The 20696-nt window shown below is 36.5% G+C and overlaps 1 protein-coding gene across 1 annotated transcript in view; it reads left to right on the forward strand.

Annotated features, from left to right (window-relative positions):
* SPATA16 (spermatogenesis associated 16) overlaps positions 1–20696 on the forward strand; it is a 199136-nt gene that overhangs the window by 125119 nt on the left and 53321 nt on the right. Inside the window, exon 5 of the mRNA XM_014866864.3 lies at positions 10393–10540. Coding sequence (XP_014722350.3) covers positions 10393–10540 — 148 coding nt within the window. The remainder of the gene's footprint in view (positions 1–10392; positions 10541–20696) is intronic.

The raw sequence follows: 20696 nt of genomic DNA on the forward strand, positions 1-20696 counted from the left end.
GAAAAAGATAAATGTAGAAATGAATTTCTCATCTAATTATTCATTCCTGTTTATATAGTCTTTAATGATACGTTTCCATGGCCACCAGCATTGTTAAATGCTGCCTGTGTTTCATTTTGCTTTGATGCTATTTGAGGTAGTATGCCAGTAGGAGAGGTTCACTTTTAAATGAAAGATGTAATTGAAGCATATATTTGATCCAAGGTTGAGTGTTCCTGTGAAGGAGATAGTGACCGTGACATTATTTTCTGTTTATATAGCTTTGTATAGTTCTTCTACTGATGTTCTGTTGGTGTCCCAGGCAATAGGAAGGAAGAAAGGAAGGAAAGGAAGGAGGGAAGAAGAGAGGGAGGGTGGGATGGAGGAAGGAACCTAAACCACACATATTAAATTCGTGTGTACATTTCAGTACTATTACATATATTTGGTGACACTCATTTGGCCAAACTGTCAAGTAGGTGAGATTTTCTTCTCCCCTCACTGTCCCTCCTCATCAACCCCATGTGTACATGCCAAGGGCCAAAGCCTTCTTTCAAAAGTGAGTTGACTTCCGTTACTTCACCTCAGTGTGAATTTTGGTCCAAGTGCCACCTTTCCGGAGGTTGTCTGCTTTTGAAGCCCTAATTCTGGGTGAGAAACAAACAGCTTTGTCTCCTGCTAAAACAGTGTCAGGCATCCAGATCATGTAAGAATTGGGGGACAGTGCCTCAGAATGTGCCCTGCAGGGGGCAGCACACTTCATTTGTACGTCAGCGTTCTATCTGCAAACTGACTATTGAAGGTCGCTCGTTAGAAAATAGTGGCATCATATCAAGCAAGAAAATTAATCCGCAGGCACTCCTAAGAAATATTTACTTAGTACTCTTCTTCAGAAATGTTTGTATATATATGTGTGTGTATGTATATACACACACACATATGTATAAGTTTTGTAAAATAGATATAATTTTTTTAACAGCGCTGGCTTGGTTTTGCGGTAATCTCAGTAGGTGCTGGAGGAAGCCCACACCACTTAAATAGAGTCAGCTTTTCTTTTGCTTTGTTTCCCTTCTAAAAAGCTTTTTGGGTTTCTGACAGTTCTTAATGGAGAAAAAAGTAACCTCTAAATTTCTTTTCATTTTTTCTCATTTGAGAATGATATAGGTGTCAGAGATTTAAGGCAATTTGGGCCGCTTTTTACTTGAACAAATTTAGGTTTAGCAGTTGGATTCCCAGGAGTCCCATGGCCATTCTGCTAGCTTGCCATGAGGATGATTTTGTTTACATAGAGGCTTTGCCTTCCAGCTTAAATCTGAGAACATGTTGATTCCTTTTTTGTTTTTGTTTGCATCTAAAAATCAAAAATTGTTATGAGCAAAACCAAACTTAGAGGGTTTTATGGTTACCTTCTATATTTCCCATAGATTTTTATGGGTTATTGATTTATAAGCTTGCAGAGAAATTGAGGTCACTTTTCTTTAGCAGTGGAAGATATGGAATAACTATTCCATAAAATCATGAAATTTTTTAAGCTGTGTTCACCCAGGTATAAGAAAATCTGTAAAGCTCAAAGCTTTTAATGTTTTTCATTTATATTCAGCCATCCTTTTGATGGTATTGCAAGCCAATTAAAAATAAATTCTCCTCTTTTCTTGAATTCATATGACTGCATTTTCCTCCCTAATTTTTGAAGACTGCCTACTCTACCTGTGCTATAGTTCCTGGATGAATCATTTTCTTTTTCATAAGCTGCCCTCTTCCAGATAATGAGAGCTTGGCATTTTAAATGTCAACCTTTAACATGTGGCATGATTGGCTTTTTTCTCAGGATCATAAAGTAACTGTTAAGCTAACCTATTTTTATCCAAGAAAGCATGGGTGCTGTTTTGTAGAGTGCAGTCTAAACTGGGAGTCAACAACCTATGAGAGACAGTAACCTCCAGAAAACCTCGGGAGGATATTTCAAGCCTAAACATAAAGGGATAGAAAACATCATCATTAGCATGGCAAGTCCACATTTTATTCACTCTTCATGGGGGGGGGGGGGCGGGGAGGGGGGGTTGACCTGCTTTAACATCCATATTTAAGACACAAATCAGAGATAAAACTGGAAGCATAGTGGCAGGTCTCTTAAAGATAGCACTTCATTTTATTTCATTTACTATCACGTGAAGCTGTAGTTTGTTGTTGCTATCACAGATAAGTGTGTGTGTGTATGTATATATATATGTATGTATTTATATATGTACTTTGGCAAGTCCATCACATTTCTCACAGGTGCAGTTATCCCCCTCTGAGTCATCTTAATAATGGGAAGTCACATATAGGAGGACACCTGCCCCATAATATCATCCTCCTGCAATCTGTTACCTTCTAAGATACAAAGTCTTCTGGGAGGAGCCACAGCCTGGAAGATATTAATTACAGGCAAATGAGTGAAATAAGGAAGAAAAAGAGGTGTCTGGCTGCCAGGAAAGCTAAAACTTGAAAGAGAAAAGAAATTATGGGGAGGTACGAGTACACCACAGACAAACGCTGAGTAATAGACTCTAGCACTATAAAGACACCTTTTCTTTACAGTTGCTTTTACTGGATTCCAGACAGGCCATCATCCCTCCTTGGTCTGTGTACCACCAGGGCCATGGGGCTACCAGCTTCCAAGTTGAACACCTCTCTCACTGGAAGGCTCTATTAGAATTTTTTTTCCTTCTGCTAGATTCTGCTTCTGCCGTCTGAAGCTTAATTGAAGAGCCCTTCTTATATTTGGAATCCTCTCTTGGTGCTGGTCAGGACGATAGGCCTCATTTATGAGTCCACATTGCATAAATGGCTCAGAGCAGGAGGCTCTGAGAGAGAACTGACTTCAATCCCAGCTCTGACACAAAGTAGCCATGTAGCAAAGTAGCAAAGTAGAACTACTACATATTGTACATATAAAAACTGAATTTTCCTCATCTGTAAAATGGGATAATATTGCCTCTTTCTCAGTGTTATCTTAACAAATATACAGAATAATTTATCTACAGCACTTAGCCATTGCACAATGAACACTCATTTGATTAATAAATGAGTTTTACAGATTTATTAATGAATTAAACCAAGTCTACGTAGGCAGAGTATAAGAGCAGGTTGCTCTTCGACGACAGAAAGTTAGTCCCCCTGCAACTCACATCTTGCCTCCAAATTAAGCATCTTTGGATTCTATCAATTTCTGCTCAATATACCCTTTTCAAGGGCATCCTTAACTTTTCCACTCAGAGTCATCTTGCGTAGTGGCCCAAAAGATAAAACAAATGCTTGGTGGAAAAAGCAGTACAAGTCTGGGTTATACAAGTCTAGGAACCAGGTCACCAGGTTCTTGTCCCAACCCTACCATTAATAAGCTGTGTTCACTGACAAGCCATACTCAAATCTAAATCCACCAGTCAAGAAATACAAACAGGAAACAACATACAGTTAGGGAAAAGAATACCTACCTTCACATAACTAAATGAAGCATAGAGATGAAACGTACAATGACAAAAAAGGGGCCCAAACTGTGTTGACATTTACCACTGAACATAGAGGCTGAATCTCATTAGTAATACCCAGTTGTGCTTATGAAATAATTGTGGGTAATGTAGCTATTTATTCCTGTAATACCTTTTGGTGATTCATTTTAAGTCACCAAGAATAAAAGCTCTGTGGCGTCCTAAAGAGTCTGGAGGCTGCTGAAACCCACACTTGTAACTCAGTTTCTATCAGCTGGTGTTTCTCTAATGTGCAAGCAGAGAAGTACTCAGGCCTTTAGAACAAGAATGTACCTAAAATTCTATTTATAAATTATATGTGCTTTGCCATTAAATAAGCTAGACCAACCCAAGCACATTATTATTTAAGTTCCCCCATCAGGAAGCCTTTTATTTAATTTTTGTAAATGTTTCTCTTTGAGACGGGCATGCTAATTGTTGGCATATCCTAAATCTAATGAGTGGCTGGTGGACAAAACTGTCTTATTGTGCCCAGTAGGTGTGAAGGGTGACTATTCTGTTTTGTGTTAGGATTATTGCTGTGAAGAGGATCTTGACCTGATTTAGGTTTGATGTGGTCCATTTGTTTCTCTGTTAGGTGTTAGATTCAAATTCTTGCTGTCTTTGAAGACAGGAATAAGATAGTCACGGAAAAAGGAAAAATGAATGTAATACTAGATCTTATACTTCTAGGAATGTACAATCTAATTAGAAGGATGAAGAGTCGCTCAGCGTAACAAAGCATTGGTTTAGGAGACTTGGGTTCTTGTTTTGCTTCCATCTCTATTTTTGTGACCTCAGGTGAGTCACCAGAACTCACCAGGCCTCAATTTCCTTGGTTATAGAGTTGTGTGACTTTAAAATAATATCTTAGATCCCTTTCATATTTTTAGTTCTATGCTGATGGGACATGAAATAAAATTTTGCTACAAAATATGAATGACTAAAAATTAATACAGGATAAATTTTAGGCATTAAATGCTGAAATTATTCAGCTAATGGAAACATCATATATAATCAAAACCTTAATTCTACCCCTACCCAGACTGGATAGTGGACAGCAGTGCACACACTCTTACACATAATATATAGAGAGATATATATATATATACACATGTTCTAAAATTCTATAGCATTCACATACACTTCAAAACTAAAGTAAATTAAATACTTTAGAATTTAAAATGATATTTATTAGGACTGTTTTTAAACAGGACGGGTTGCAAAAGTAGAGAATTCAAAACAACTATATAAAAATTTCCTTACCTTGGTACAAGTAAACTGTTCATAAAATCTTTGGTCATTTTCAGACAATGCAAATAAAAATTTAAATATCTTTATTCAAACTACATGAAGATATCTATAACTTTCACGTCAGTAGGCTGATAAATGTAATGGCAAAGCTGCCAATTATTCCCTTCTATTAGAAAAATACAGAACTCACAGTGAAGGCTGTTTAATAAAAAACTCCTATAAAAATCCAAGGTAATATTTCAGCATTAAAATGTTGATCATCAAGGCAAGGGCAAACAATCAATTATTACATATTTTATTCTGACATACCGTTACATTAACAAAGTCAACGTAAGAAATGGCAATCCTGGCTCTTGCATAAATGAAACAGTGAATAGGTTTATTCAAGGAAAGTCTCAAGGTAAGATATTCTGCTCTTTAGGAAAATCTGCTCTTTAGGTTAATTCTAAATTTCAAGAAAATTGAAATCTTTCCAATTAAATCTACATATGTTTAAATGGATTAAATTTGCAAAATATTTCTCATGAAATTTTATCTTTCCCTTTTCTAGAAAGTTCTAGTCATCATTCAAAATTGCATCATTATTAATGTAGTAACAAAGTGCCATATTAGCCACTAAAGGCTAAAGTTTCCCATGTCAATCATTTATAACCTTGCTTCCTTTGAATCTAATAGTGTTAACTCAAAACAGTCATAATATTCATGCATTAGTAGTACCTTCTTAGATGGATTTTATGGATTAAAGGAAATAGGATATATGAAAGCATTTATCACACTGCTAAATGAAGAGTTATTTTATCTCTTTAAATACCACTTTCTTTACTTTTTTTATGATACATAAGGCTTAGCAGAAAAGAAAGACTACGAGGGAGATTCCAATTTTCCTTTATTATTGTTTGCATATTAGGGTAGACTAACTGCTACAACAAACAACTCCAAAATTCCAGTAACTTAAAACAATAAAAGTTGATTTATCTCTCAAACTGTAGTCCAGTGTGGGTGTTCCTGATTGGTTCTCCTCCAGTCAGCAACAGGAGGACCCATGCCGATTCCATTGTGTAGCTCCATCTTCCTCCATGTCCTAGGAGCCCTCTGTCTTCAGGCAGCTGATACTGAAAGAAAATATAGGGACGTCCTAGGCAGGGCTTTATGGGCTAAGCCTGGAAAGGGTATCATTCCTGCCTACATTCCATTGGCCCACACCCAACCACATGGCCACATGTAACTACAAGGGAGTCTGAAAGATGCCTAACCATGTGCCCAGGATATACATACACATCTACATTCCAAAATTCTGTAGCGCTCACATGTACTGCAAAACTAAAGTAAATTAAATATTTTAGAATTTAACATGATATTTTTATTACTGTTTTTAAACAAGAGGGTAAAACCGGGAGATAAAACCATAATTTTCAAAAGAGAACGTGGAATATAATATTTGAAGTCCTAATTCTGAATTCTATAAAATTAAAAAGCTGTTCACCCTTAGAAAAGTCACTTAAACCTCTCCAAATCACTTTAGTCATCTCCAATTCAGTGAAGTGGGCTGGAAAATTCCCAAGGTTCCTTCCAGATCCAATCTTGTAAGTAAAGCAATTTACTGCAATTATGGTCAGCCCTGATATTGGGAGCATTAAAGGAATAATTTGATAATAATCCATAATAATTTGATCACATTTTCTAATTTAGAAGTGACAGGACTTCTACTTACTGAATCACCACGACTGGACACATAGTTAAAAGGTTACAATTTGTCCAAATCCTCCAGCAAAAAGATAGAGGGGGAAAAGTCATAATATCATCATCCTGAAAATGGTTGAAGTTTATAGTTTCTGCCAGATTTATCCTGGGCAACTTGAGTGCTCTTAAAAATTTACCAGGAAGAACCAACCTCTTGGGTTTAGAAGAAGGAGATGAATTTTGTTTCTTTCTTTTTTGCTAGTCGTCTTTTCCCTCTACTTTGATTCTTTTCCTTTACCATTGATGGAGTAGCTCTCTCCCCCTGTCTCTCCCATGGTCTCTCTTGTTATACAATCTTCCTGAGCAAGTTGATTTCTCAGGTAGCAAGTAATTCTTTTGGCTTAGCTAAAGTACAAGGAGAAATTATTATAAGCTACTATTTGGAGAGGAAATGAGTTCCCCACATACACTCTTTGTTTATGTAACTATAAGCTTTAAACTTGATAAATATGAGGCTAACAATAAAGAGTTATTAGGACCCCCAAAGGTAAACACCTAATTTCAAAGCTTCTTTTTCTGTAACAGCAGAGAAAGCATAATTAATACTAGTGCACACTTAACAACAGGACACGTGGACTGATTGTTTTCCCCATTCTCTACATGACACTAGAGAAACTCACACATTGGGAAAGAATGACTCAATTGCAGAAAATTTTTGTCAAATTAAAAACTATCGTTTGCAATCCGCCTTCATTTTTAGGACTGCTTACTTTTTTACAAGCTTTAATTCCTCTTCTGGGCTCTTCCTCTATTTTCAAAATGAAGAAAAATCTTTGATGATAAAAAGTAAATTAAAATCTATATTTTAATATCTATGACTATTACAAAATATTCCAGTTTTCAAAAACACAAGTATAATTTTTCATATTGCACATATTAGACTCTTCATGAAAGATAAGCCCAACTCTAAATTACCAAATTATTGCCATCACAAAATGGAAACCTGATATTTTGGTGTCTAACCCAAAACAATAAAAGATTCCCATTATTTTAACTAGGCTCATTTTTTTCTAGATTGTTTCGCTAATGAGTTATTCAATAATATTCCAGAAATGTTATCTATATAAAATGTTACCCCAGTCCTTTACAAGAGCAATGCAGACAGGTTCAGTGCCTCAAGCTTGTCTATCTCCAGAAGAACAAAAAATATTAATACATTAAAACACCTCAAGGATGTGTCAGGATCTGGTACAAGCATAATCTGTGTTCTCATTTCTGCTCTATATTGCGATATTTCTTCTTGGGGCTATAGTAACTTCCTTTGGGAAAATATCTCCATGGAGACTTCAAACAAAACAACTCTTATTCTTCTGTAGACACTTTACTCATTCACTTCCTTACCCATCTTCAAGATGGGGGGCCGAGGCCACAAAAGAACCCCATTTCTATTGACTCTGCGTGGGGAGGGAGGTTGCACTCCAGCACATGCCCTCCTGAGTAGAGAACTCTGTGAAAGCCTGAAGGCAGGGCCTTGAGCATCAAGCCAAGAATACAGAGCCTTAAACAAGCAGATCAAGGCACCACACAAAAACTACGTTGTTCCACTTGCAAAACAACTGGTGTAGGCTCTTGGGCACAAGCTATGAGATGGCTAAGCAAAGCTACCCTGCCAGCAGTCACTTAAGCTGCCAGCAGTTGGAAAAGAAATGGGACGGAGAGAGTGTTTTCTTCTGTCCTGGCCTTACTGGGATACTATTAATGTCCTTCTCGAAACAAACTAGAGGATTAAATACCTTCACTAAATTTTTTGATTCAGAATTTAAAGCAAAATACTCTTCACCAAGATGTTCAGAGGGAGCATCCAAAAAGCCATTTGGGTGTTAGCAACTGTTATGGGCTGAATTGTGTCCCCCTAAAATGCATATGCTGAAGTCCTAACCCTGTGCTGGAGATTGTGATTGCATTTGCAAATAGGGCCTTTAAAGAGGCAATTAAGTTAAAATGAAGTCTTTAGGTGGGCCTTAATCCAACATGACTGGTGGCTTTATAAGAGGAGATTAGGATACAGACACACACAGAGGAAAAGGCATGTGAAAAACACAGAGAGACGCTACACTGCCATCTACAGGCCAAGGAGAGAGGCCTAAGAAGAAATCAACCCTGGGGAAACCTTGATCTCAGATTTCTAACCTCTGGAACTATGAGAAAATAAATTTCTGTTATTTAAACTATCCAGATACTTTCTTACGGCAGTCCTAGCAGCTAATACAGGAACGAATAGCTTATAAAAGGCAGTAAAGTCAGATCGTGACCTTAAAACAGAGATCTGGCATAGCTTCCCTCTTCACACATCACTCCACATGCATCTAGGTATGAGTGCTTACTTTTTTGGCCTGGACAGGCCATCCAAGGATTGGTTCCAGCAGCAAAGATATGTAAGCACGAAGCTGGAGAAATTCTTCTCCTACTCCATATAAAGGATCTTTATTTTTGCTGGAGGGCCAGAATCTGGTGCCTAAACACCTTGTTTGGGTTCTTAATCCACATCTCTGGATTCCATAACTGCTGCCTGCATTACCCTTGTTAGCCTTCCAAATTGGCATCCAGGCCTCAGCATGCAGGCCCTGCTGCATGCTCACAATTCGTTGCTACCTCCGTCGGAGTACTGACTCTGGGTTTGGCATCACAGTCATGTTCTTTGTCCCCCTTTCGGTTCCTCAGACCTGGAAAGGACAGTGTTGTGGGCAATGTAACTTCTTTCACTTAGCTATTTAGAAATTATCCCACAACAGATTTAAAATGTAGATTAGGAAATTTACATAATTTTTTACTTAAAATCTCAGATAAATCCAGAAAATTCTTGCAAAGCTGCTCTTCTACACATAATATGGATGATCAAAGAGGCTATCTGAAGTCAATGAGGAATGCAGTGGGCAATGAACAAGTAAAATTAGGCTTCTCAGTTTAAAATCAACTCCTTATGGCTTTTGATATCAATCTGAAACTTATTCACAAAATTCTATGCAGATAATAATATAAATTGCTATTTGTTAAATGATTTTTTCTTTGTTGCAAAGTTCAAATCTGTTATTTTTTCCTCTTGGTTGTTGGCACTCATAGTCATTAGAAAAATAATTTATTCTTATAAATAAATACAGATTTTTATAATATGCTTTTATGCTATTTTCAGAAACGAGATAACTATAAACACTTCCACTTTTTATTCAATGTTCAAGGCTCATTAGAAGGAAAAGTTGTAGGAAAAGAATAAATCCTTTTTAAAACTTTACATACCTTTCTTCTTGGTCTGTTTCAAATAGTAATGGACCTAGTTAAAACAGGAAGCCCAGGGTGATGGCAGGCTTCATCAAGAATGGTACATGAGCAAAGAAAATTTAAAGAAATTCTTAAACAGCCGAATCCAAATCAAATGGCTCTTGTGATCTGGAGGGAAGGGAAGCTTTGCTGGGAGGAAGCGGAGAAATGTTTTTATTCTAAAAGGCTTACTCAGGTATGGGAGGAAGAAAAAAACTTGGTTTGTCTAGTTGGTCATGTTATTTATAGAAAAATTCTTAAATCTAGATATTTCAATTAGTTTCTTAAAGTACAAATTGCTCATCAATGTCTGTTCTTGAGCAAGATAATTATGTTAAACTTAAGAATTTGATTTTTAAAATCAAGTGAAAAGTGACACCTTAGAAAACAGAATTTTTATTTTTATCTTAAAGCAAGCTCAGCTTAGAGGTATCTGTTTACAAACTTTCTTCATTTAACTGGTTTTCTTAATATGAAATAGTATTTCCAGAACTAATTAAAATTTCATTCTAATGAATATTCAAGACCAAAATGTTATCTTTGCAGTACAGTATATAGACTTTTAAATCATCCATAAAGGTAATTATGTTTTTTTACATTCTTAAAGAACTATATATTGTTATTGATGCCAAATGAGTTGTTTGCTTCCTCTCAGGCTATGCTTGAAGAAGCCATCACCAGAGCGGAATCTTTCTCGGTTATGTACACACCATTTGCAACAAAAATCAGAGCTGATAAAATAGAAAAAGTAAGAGAAGTTTTCACAAAAACTCATCCTGCATATGTGGAATATATCTATACAGGTAAGATTGAATGTCTTTAAGTTATCAGCTGATACTTTATTTCCATTAAAACAATGCAGGGCCATGTCTGTTTATTTGTTTATTGTTGCAGTTTTAGAGGTATGTTGTTTTAATCTGATAAGTTGAAAGGGGAAGTTATTTTAAGGTTTTAAGTAGGGCTCGCTGTATGGGTCTAGCACAATATTCCTTGTGCCATCATGTTTCTATATTTTAAGAAAAGGAATAAAACTTAGAAATGCTAAGATTTTAAAAAGTGAAGGAATAACCTGTGGTGAAATGGCACCTTTCTCCATATCCTTCGTCAGTAAGCTAGATGATTATAGTATTTTCCTGAAAATGGACTTTCTTTTCCCAGTGCCTGCTATTTCTACTTTCTTTCCTCCATCCACTTCACACAGCAAAGCTGTCATCCAGATCTCCCTCTTTCCTTGTGTTCCTGAATCACTGGCTTCCAAATGGGGTCTGGATAGCCAAGTGTACACGGAGGACACAACACTGGCATTATCCTTTCTTTTTCTTTTTGTCTTGGAAACCACTAACTTTTATTCATTCATTCAAAAATACTTTTGCTATCTACTATGTCCCAAGTGTTACTGTGAACTAAGACAAGGATTTTCTTGTACTAAATTAAGAGCCACTCAACAATGACTATCATGTTAAGCTCAATCTCCAAATACACATACCAAATATCCACCATCCTTTGAAAGCTCTTTTATTCCTTTTTCCAGGGCTTTGGGGCCAAGTCATTGATTTTTATGATTAATAATGTACTCTGTTAATGATCACTTTTAAGGTGCCAGCCATTCTACGTTCATCATCTCTTATTACTCCCATAACTTATGAAATGAATAAGATGATTCTCATTTATAAACAAGAAAACAGCAACCAGAGAACACAAATAACTTTTCCAAAGATGCACAGCAAATCAGTAGTGGCAGGCCTTGGATTTGAACCTATGTCCTTGCTAGTGAGCTACACCATTTCCATCTGATAGAGCAGAGGTGTGATAGAAGCATTAAATTTAGGTCCTAAGGATTCCTTATTTTTCTCCACAATGCCTCATGCTCTTCAGAGGAAAGATATTAAGTAATCTAACTAGTGATAGCTGAGCAGCGAGTCCCTAAGGAACAGTAAGAACTTGAGGGCAGAGAAGGGGAAGAGAAGAAAGCACAATGCAAGTTATGATGACCATTAATGCTGAGCATTAGTTTGAACATTTTGTAAGGAAGTATATAAAAATGTTTCAGAACTCACATTTTCTGCTAATTGTTAGAAATCATTTATTATTTTGTTATAGATATCTTAAGGGTTTGGGGGGTGGGGGGGACGTTAATAGCACACAAATTTGCGTCTACATAGCGTCATAGAAAGTTAGTCACATTCAGCTACTTCCATTCCCACTCCCAGATCCATTGGTAATGAAGACAGATTCATTGAGAAGATCACCAGTTTACCAATTCCTCTACTAGGAGAATGAGTTTAGTTATATTTAACCTACTTCACAGAGAAGTCATGAAGATTAATTAATACTTAAGAAGCACTGTTGCTGCTGAGAGTCTAAAAACAATAATAACATTAATGAGCCAGATTCGTGTCTCATGTAACTCCATCAAACCTGTTATCAAGATGAATTATGATCTGTTGGCAAGACGATTCGTGCTAAAGAATCTTATGCTTTGGAAGAGAAGATAATTATAAGTTACTAATTATTGTTTCTATTATTTTATAATTACTAATTGCTGGAGTATGACAGTGCTATATGAGAACCTAGAGAGGAAAGACACAGCTTCTGGAGGGAGAAGGGGAGGTAGAGAAAGCAGTCTAGAATTTTAAAGTTCGTTTAGGCTCTTTGCTCTGTAGAACCTGTACTTTGGTCTAACAAGGCTGTTGCATTGATGACATTACTTGCCTCTGTTGCAAATGATTAAAGGGTCTTCCCAAAGCCATTGCTGGAATGATGGTGAAACCACTGTTGCTAACTGTATGGACACAGTCTTAGTGGTATGGTTTCTATACCCCCAGGCAATTCCAAGGTGAATGAGAGCACAAAGCACAGAAAGAGGGAAGGTCAGATGTTATCTTTAGTATCCAGATATCTCCAACAAGAGGTAGAGTGGTGATTTGGGCAGGCATCAATAGCTAAAGGCAGTAGCTAGAAAGTGAGTCACAGGAAGAGAGATAGGGCCTGGAAGAATAGCTACCTTCCGTTAGCACTTCCTCAAAACCAGGATTCTCCTCTTATCTACCTTGTAGATAGAATTTAAGAAGCTTCTATCCTGCCAAAAATTTATTCAGTTATTTATTTCAACAAATAATCGTGCAGCATGTATGACTGGACAATCACACAGCAGACGTGTAGAAACTTTTCTTTTTTTTACTTACACTTTTAGGTCTTCAGTCTACCCAGAGCCAAACATATATTCTATCCCATCCCAGGGGATTCAGTCCTATCCAATCATTTCTAAAATTTAGTCTCACTTCAGTAAGTACCTGATCAAATTCACCACTTCCTCCCCCTTTTCACAGGATTTTCATCTCCCTCTGGTCTGGTTTCAACTTTCACAGAGCTCAAGCATACCCAATGTGCAAAGGGGTCAGTAGGCATGTGAAGAAAGAGTCCTCTTTCAAAGTCTGGTACAGTCTGGTACAGCTGCTGATTATATGGCTACATGAACTTGATTACATGAACTTAAGATGAGCTCTGTCGGCTTGAGCGGGATCTGATGGGCTCATTTATGTGACACGTTAGGTGACCCAGCGGCACCTGTATGAGTTCCCTATGCTGCCTCTTGGTGTAGATGCTTCTCTATATGTACGCCAACCACTCCTGCCACACAAGTTGGCGCAACCTAGAGCCATTCTCTGAGACTCCCTCTACCTGCCAGAATGGTGGCTTGTGAACTCAGTCACCTTCTGGGTCTTACTGCAGAAGTCCCCTCTGCTCCACTGGCTACTGGAAGTAGTTTGTTCTTGATATGTTAACTGTTCTTGCTATATTTCAACTTTCTGTGTTCTTCTACCATTTCTTCTCTCCCTTTCTCCACGCTTCAGAATTCCAAGATCCTCAGGACAAGAAGAGGATCTACAGTGGAGATGGATGCTTTGTTCACCTACTCATTTATTCGTCAAAGATTTATTGAGCACATATATTGCAGACACTGTTCTAGGTAGTGCTAGAACATACCTGCTCCTAAGAAAGGATCTGACTTTAGTAATTTATACTTCCGGGTAAATATCAGACTATATTTTTCCTCTCTTCTAGAGAATATTTTCAATTAAAACCTAAGCTCTAATTGTGGAATGGAAAGTTGACTTTAATTAAAAGAATGATGGAGGAAAAAACAGACAAGGGAGCAATTAGGAAATAGAAGTCCTTTCCGCTGAAAGTGGCAGAGACTGTCTAGTTGCTTACCAAATTATTTTCTTTTCCCCTCATGCATGTAACTAGAATACAGTTAGTTACAGTTAGGTGAGACTTGTGACTGAGTAATGGCTAATGGAATGTGGACAAAAATAACGTATACCGCTTCCAGGCCTAGCCCGTAAAAGCCTACCATGCAGAATTCTCTTTCCCTAGCCACTGACTGAGTGGGTAGGACCATGGAACTAAAGAAGCCCCAGGACAAAAGAAGCTTGGATCCCTGCCGACCATGTGGAAGGTCACCACTGAATACCCATGTGAGCATAAACAAAATTCTCTTGCTTTAGATGGCTGAGATTTGGGGGTTCTTTGATAAATCAGGTAGCTTTACTCTAACTAATACACTGCCTTAGAGCATGACAGCTTCCTACTCCATCTACAGTGTACACAAATAAATTCACGCAAACTCAGTGACTGAATAAACACTCTCCATATGCAAGCAATTCCATCCTCAGAAACACTCAGTTTGTGCCCATTCTCTTCTACCTAACACTCACTCACCTTCCATGGACAACTACAGGTGGTTGCTCTCATATGCATGTGTCTGTACTCCCCACAGAAAGATAACATTTCAGGAGAGACACTGATGCCCCATGGGAGACAGAACACAGTTATTTAGTTTTCATTGCAGCAAGAGAAATTGAGGCCATAAGTAAGAATTTCTAAATTATAGAGGTCATCTAAATAAACAATCAGCAGATGAAGGTCATAAAATCCATACCTTGAAGATCTTGGATGAGGAGTCTACCTATCAAAGTTTTGCTGGATAAGTAGTTCTTATCATTAAAACTTGGAGACTAACACATTTAATTCTCCCAGCAGGGGCTGGCAGACAAACCTCCAACTCAGAAACTCTTTCCAACTCTAGGTCACCTTCATCAAGCCTAGATAGTACTGAGTTCATTACTCTTTGGTCACGTGATGGTGCTGTGAGCCCAGCAATAGCTGGCAGAGGTGGTGGTGATGAGCAGGAAGAGTATTCACCATAGAGATCCTCCAGGCAGTGTATTCTCACTAGCCAACCCCGAATTCACAGTCACACTTGTCAGGGATTTCCACGTGAAAAACAGATGCAGGGGGAAAAAGCTATAAAATAAATTCATTTTGAAATCCAATAGGCCTAAATATTTTTAGTTTATTTATTGAATGGACCAAATAAATTAGTGATTTATTATGAGAAAAATCCACTTCATCCTCAGTGGCAGGCACTAGGACTATAAAATGCCCTTGTAACTTCTATAAGACTGGTTGGGGGTGGGTTAAAATTCAAATTGGCCTTGTGGGACAACCAGGCTTATATATCCTCAGGAACTGTGCATCCTTTGCTATTTTGGGAATACAGTAAGACCCTCCAAAATCTCAAAGCCATTTTATAATAGAGCTGTATTGTATTATGTTTCACGGAGAAAAATTACTGAATTTTTAGCAGTGTAGCTATCCATTTTTCTTATTTAAGGAAAAATTCAGCTTGATTCATGCAGAGTAGTCAGGGTATATAAAACAAATAATAATTCACCAGCCCCGGAATTATTATGTTTTCATTTATAAAGATTTTTCTTGAGATTTTTATTCATATATTCCAATGAAATAATGCAATTCTGTGTAGTTCTTATTCTTGCATGGTTGTATTTTAATAATAATAAAGCAATACAATAAGCATATCCTGTCTTCTCTTGATGAAAATATCAAGATTTATTTGCTAAATAAATAAATATTCAGTAATGGGTCTGTGCTTAGTAATGTTTAATAGAAAAGTTTTCTGGATCGGATATCAATTACTTCAACACTTAGGTGGGTAGAGTCATATTTTGTCTTTCCAATGCAATTTAACTCCCAAGAGTAAATATGTATGTTCAGAGGAATAATATATTGTTTTAAAATAGACCTTTAAAAATTGCTTTTCACTGAAATTTATAACCTTGTTCTTGTTCAGTCATCATTTACCAGTAAGGATAATACATTCTTGTGCTCTCTAAAACAGGAAGTTAAAATTCCTCATTTTACTCTTTCTACTTTAAAATATTATAATTTTATCATGATCAAGAGTTTTCAAGATCAAGCTGTTTTCCTCTTGGTAACTCACTTTCTCAAGTGGAAAAGATTATAGAATTAAAGAGCCTACATCCCCAATATTATTATGAAAGTATTACGGCCAGGTTAGTTGTAAAGATGATAAATCATCTCAAATTTGTACCACGGAATTCTTGTTAGAAACAGAATCATTCCCAAAGTAAAGAAATCCCTCATAAATGGGGCTAAAGTCTCTGTTCTTAAAATATTAAAATCTTGGTCTTCCCAATGGGTGGTGCGGCGTTCTGGCACTGTTCTATCTAATGAAAGTAAACCTCCTCAGTGAGCAGTTCTCTTGTCCTTTGCAGAAGCAGGTTACAGCCCTGATTGCCTCTGGTCTCCATCATCTACTGACCCTTACCTTCTTTCATGGCATTTCTCCTGGACCGCCCTGGAACTATAATGCATCCTGCTTAGTATGTCTTCTTGTGGGATCTGACTAAAGAAAGACAGGATGGTAGTTAAAGAAATACCATTCAATAATCCAAAAATAAGTGGAAGTAATGTAAATTTTTACTGCAGCCTCTCAGGAAAAACCACTGGGTCAGGGCAAAGTGGAACAGTTGGAATGGACTATGTGGCAAGAAGCAGGTATTATAGGTCTTGTATCCATAATGCTCAGCAAAACCTTGTAATGCACACACACACACAGAAACACACACACGCTTATGCAGCAGCTCCCCTCCAAGTCTCCTCTTCCACTCTAAGCTCTCAAGATACACTCCACAAATGTATTCCCTCATAAATAGGTTAGTCCCTTTCCAGTGTCAGTCTTGGTACCAGTTTCTCAGGTTCTTATCTATCACCAGTTACTCCAGTCTGTACAGAAAAGCTTCACAGTCATTTTAAAACAAACACAGCTCCTCTTAGCAGGTAAGGGAGTAGTGAGGTAAGTACTCATGTTATGACATTATTTTTCCTGAAACGCTTACTTATGCTATCTAGTCTAGCCACTCTGTAGTATTATAGCTAATTATTAGACCCTGCCGTCTAATAAATCGTGCAGCTGAGCATTAAAATCCCTGAGAATTGAACTCCCAATCATATAAAACAATGTCTCCACTTTGTCGATTTTAAATTCTACATGTCATTTTTGTGTAGCATTAGAAATTTCTGTTTTGTACTGTTATCCTTTTTTAAATTTAACTTCATATATTCAACATTCAAGTCCTATTTATTTCTGCTTTAATACTTGGCTGACAGTTAGCTTACATCTTATAGGCAGGAGTGTTTCTTGACGACCTTGGGTCCTCAGATAATCACTGCGTTTCACACCTAAAATAGAGCGCCATCCAAGCCATTTGTAGCTGTTTCCTTTTGTTTGTTCTTAAAAACATTTTTATTGTGAAATATCACACATATATAAAAATACATAAAACAAATGCACAGCTTTAGTAATTATTACAGAGTAAACATCTGGTCAAAAAATGAAACGTTGCCAGCTCTCCAGATACCTCAACTGGTCCCTTCTCAATCCCAACCCATTTCCTACCTCTACCAGGGTAAATAATCTCCTGACTCCTAGAATAACGGCTTCTTTACCTTTCCTTACCTATCACCTAACTATGCATGCCTAAACGCTGAACTTTAATTTGCCTGCTTTGAAACATTATAAATATGAAATCATAGAGTAGATATTCTTTTGTGTCTGGCTTCTTTTGCTCAATATTTTGTTTATGAAATTCATCTATGCTGCAAAAAGCATTCGTTGGTTCATTTTTATTGCTATATAATATTCCATTATATGAGTAGTCCAAAATTTATTAGTTTATTCCACTGGTGATGAACATTTGGGTTGTTTCCAGTTTGTGGCTATTACAAACATTTCTATATATTTTTTCTATTGCAATATATCTAGGCATAGAATTATTGAGTCATACGGTATATATATGTTGCCTACACTTGTTATTTTCTCTTTTATTTTGTTTTGTTTTTAATAGCCATCATAATGGGTGAGAAGTGATATCTCATTGTAGTTTTGATTTGCATTTCCTTAATGATTAGTGATGTTGAGAATCTTTTCATGTGCTTCTTGGTTATTTGCAAATCTTCTTTGGAGAAATGTTTGTTCAAGTCCTTTCTCATTTTTTAATTGAGTTTTTTATTGTTATTGTTCAGTTGTAGGAGTTCTTTTTATATTCTGACATTAATCCCTTATCAGATATATGATCTGCAAATATTTTCTCCATTTCATAGGTTGCTTTCTCACTCTTTCAGAGTGTCCTGTGATGCACAAAAATTTTAAATTTATCTGCTTTTTCTTTTCTTGCTTGTTGTTTTAGCATCATATTCAAGAAATCCATTGCCAAATCCAAAGTCATGAAGTTTTTCCCTTATATTCTTCTAATCTTTTTAAAATTTTAGCTCTTACATTAAAATCTTTAGTTCACTTTGAGTTAATTTTTGTAAATCATGTGGAGTAAGGATTCAACTCCATTCTTTTACATGTGGATGTTCAGATTTCCCAGCATCATTTGTTGTAAAGACTATCCTTTCTCCATTGAATGGTCTTGACACCCTTTGTTAAAAATCGTTTGACCCACACATGCAGGGTTGGTTTCTGGGCTTTCTATTCTATTCCATTGGTCTGCCGTTATGCTAGCACCATTGCTGTTTTGATTACTGTAGCTTTGTAGTCAGTTTTGAAATTAGGAAGTGTGAGACTTCCAACTTTGTTCTTTTTCAAGATTGTTTTGGCTCTTCACGGTCCACTGAGATTCCATGTGAATTTTAGGATGGGCTTTTCAATTTCTGCAAAAAACCGTGTTGGGATTTTGATAAGAATTGAATCTGTGGATCGCTTTGGATGTTATTGACATCTTAAGATTATTAAGTCTTCCAATCCGTGGACACAGGATGTCTCTCCATCTATTTGTCCCTTCTTTAATTTCTTTTTCTTTCTTTCTTTCTTTTTTTCTTTTTGCTGAGGAAGATTTGCTCTGAGCTAACATCTCTTGCCAATCCTCCTCGTTTTTCGCTTGAGGAACATTAGCCTGAGCTAACATCTGTGCCAATCTTCCTCCACTTTTTGTATGTGGAGTGCCTCCACAGCATGGCTGATGAGCGGAGTAGGTCCCTGCCTGGGATGCAAACCCATAAACCCGGGCCACCAAAGCAGAGTGCACGGAACTTTAAACCACTCCACCATGGACCAGCTCCTCTGCTTTAATTTCTTTCAGCAACATTTTGTAAATTTCAGTGTACAAGTTTTTTCACTTACTTGGTTAAGTTTATTCTTAAGTATTTTATTCTTTTTGATGTTATTGTAAATGGAACTGTTTTCTTAATTTCCATTGTGTATCCTACTTATACATACATTTTACTATATACATATATGGATATACATATGTGTATCTTTAAAAGATATGCAGAATTGTCCTCCAAGTTTTTTGAAATTCTTATAAATGCTATTTTTACTGTTTGCAGATTCCTACAGATTTCTTTTATTCAATATCATACTTATAAGATTCATCTATGTTTATATAACAAGCTCTAACTCATTTATCTTCAATGTTTGTATGATTTGCCAAAGCTTCTATGTGAAATCTAATGTCATTTAAGTTGTTTCCGATATTTTCTTATTACCAACAAGAGTGATGGGAACATTTTTTATGGTCTTCTTTTGCACATGTGCAAGAGATTCTCTGCAGCATGTACTAAGGAGTAGAACTGCTCTCTGTGTCATAAAGCATAAGCATCTTTAACTTGTGAGACATTGCCAAACTGCTTACTAAAGTGCTTTATTGTTTCACCATCCAAATGCCGGTGTACAAGCTTGCCTGTTGCTATACATCACCATCCATTTAGTACTGTCAGACTTTTAAAATTTTGCCAATCGGTGAGTGGGAAATACTATCTCGCATTTTTTCGAATACATATTTCTCTGATTATTAATCAAGTTGAACATCTTGTCATGTCATTCGTTGACCTATGGTCTCACTTCCTTAAAGGAGATATAAAACTGTTCTCAAAATTTTTCAAATTCACAAAAATGGTATTTTTACTGTTTATATATTCCTGTAAGTTGCTTGCTCACATCCTTTGCTCATTTGGTTTTCTGAATAGTTTTGTTTATTGGAGTATTGTATATCTTAGCCCAATAAGAGGCTTGCCTTTTCTATGGTGTCTTTTGATGAACTAAAGTTTAAATTTTAATGACATTTTATAAAATTTTAATTACTTGTGGCTTCATATATTGTTTAAGAATCCATCCCTAATTGAGTACATAAAGATATCCTTCATTCTTTTTCTTGTCCTATCGTTCTGCCTAGGACTACAGCACGGTCTTGAACAGAGGGAGTGATAGTGGACATTCACATGTTGTTCTAGATTTTAAAGCAAAAGATTTTTAAGTTTCACCATTAAATGTAATTTTTACTGTAGGTTTTTGAAAAACATTCTTTATCAGGTTAAGGAAGTCTCCATCTACCTATGTTATGCTAAATGTTTTAGTGTTGGTGATCATCTCTATATTATCTTTTTTTTATTTCATTACTTTCTTCTATTTATTATTTCCATTATTTCACATTTTGAGTAGTTATTCTGTTATCATCTAGTTTCTTTCATTGCATTCTGAGCTCATTAATTTTTCACTTTTTTACTTTTTTTAGTAAAGACTATAAATTTCTTTCTAAGAATGATTTTGGTTACATCCCACAAATTTGG

Source organism: Equus asinus, chromosome 5 (assembly GCF_041296235.1).
Source record: "Equus asinus isolate D_3611 breed Donkey chromosome 5, EquAss-T2T_v2, whole genome shotgun sequence".
Classification (NCBI taxonomy): domain Eukaryota; kingdom Metazoa; phylum Chordata; class Mammalia; order Perissodactyla; family Equidae; genus Equus; species Equus asinus.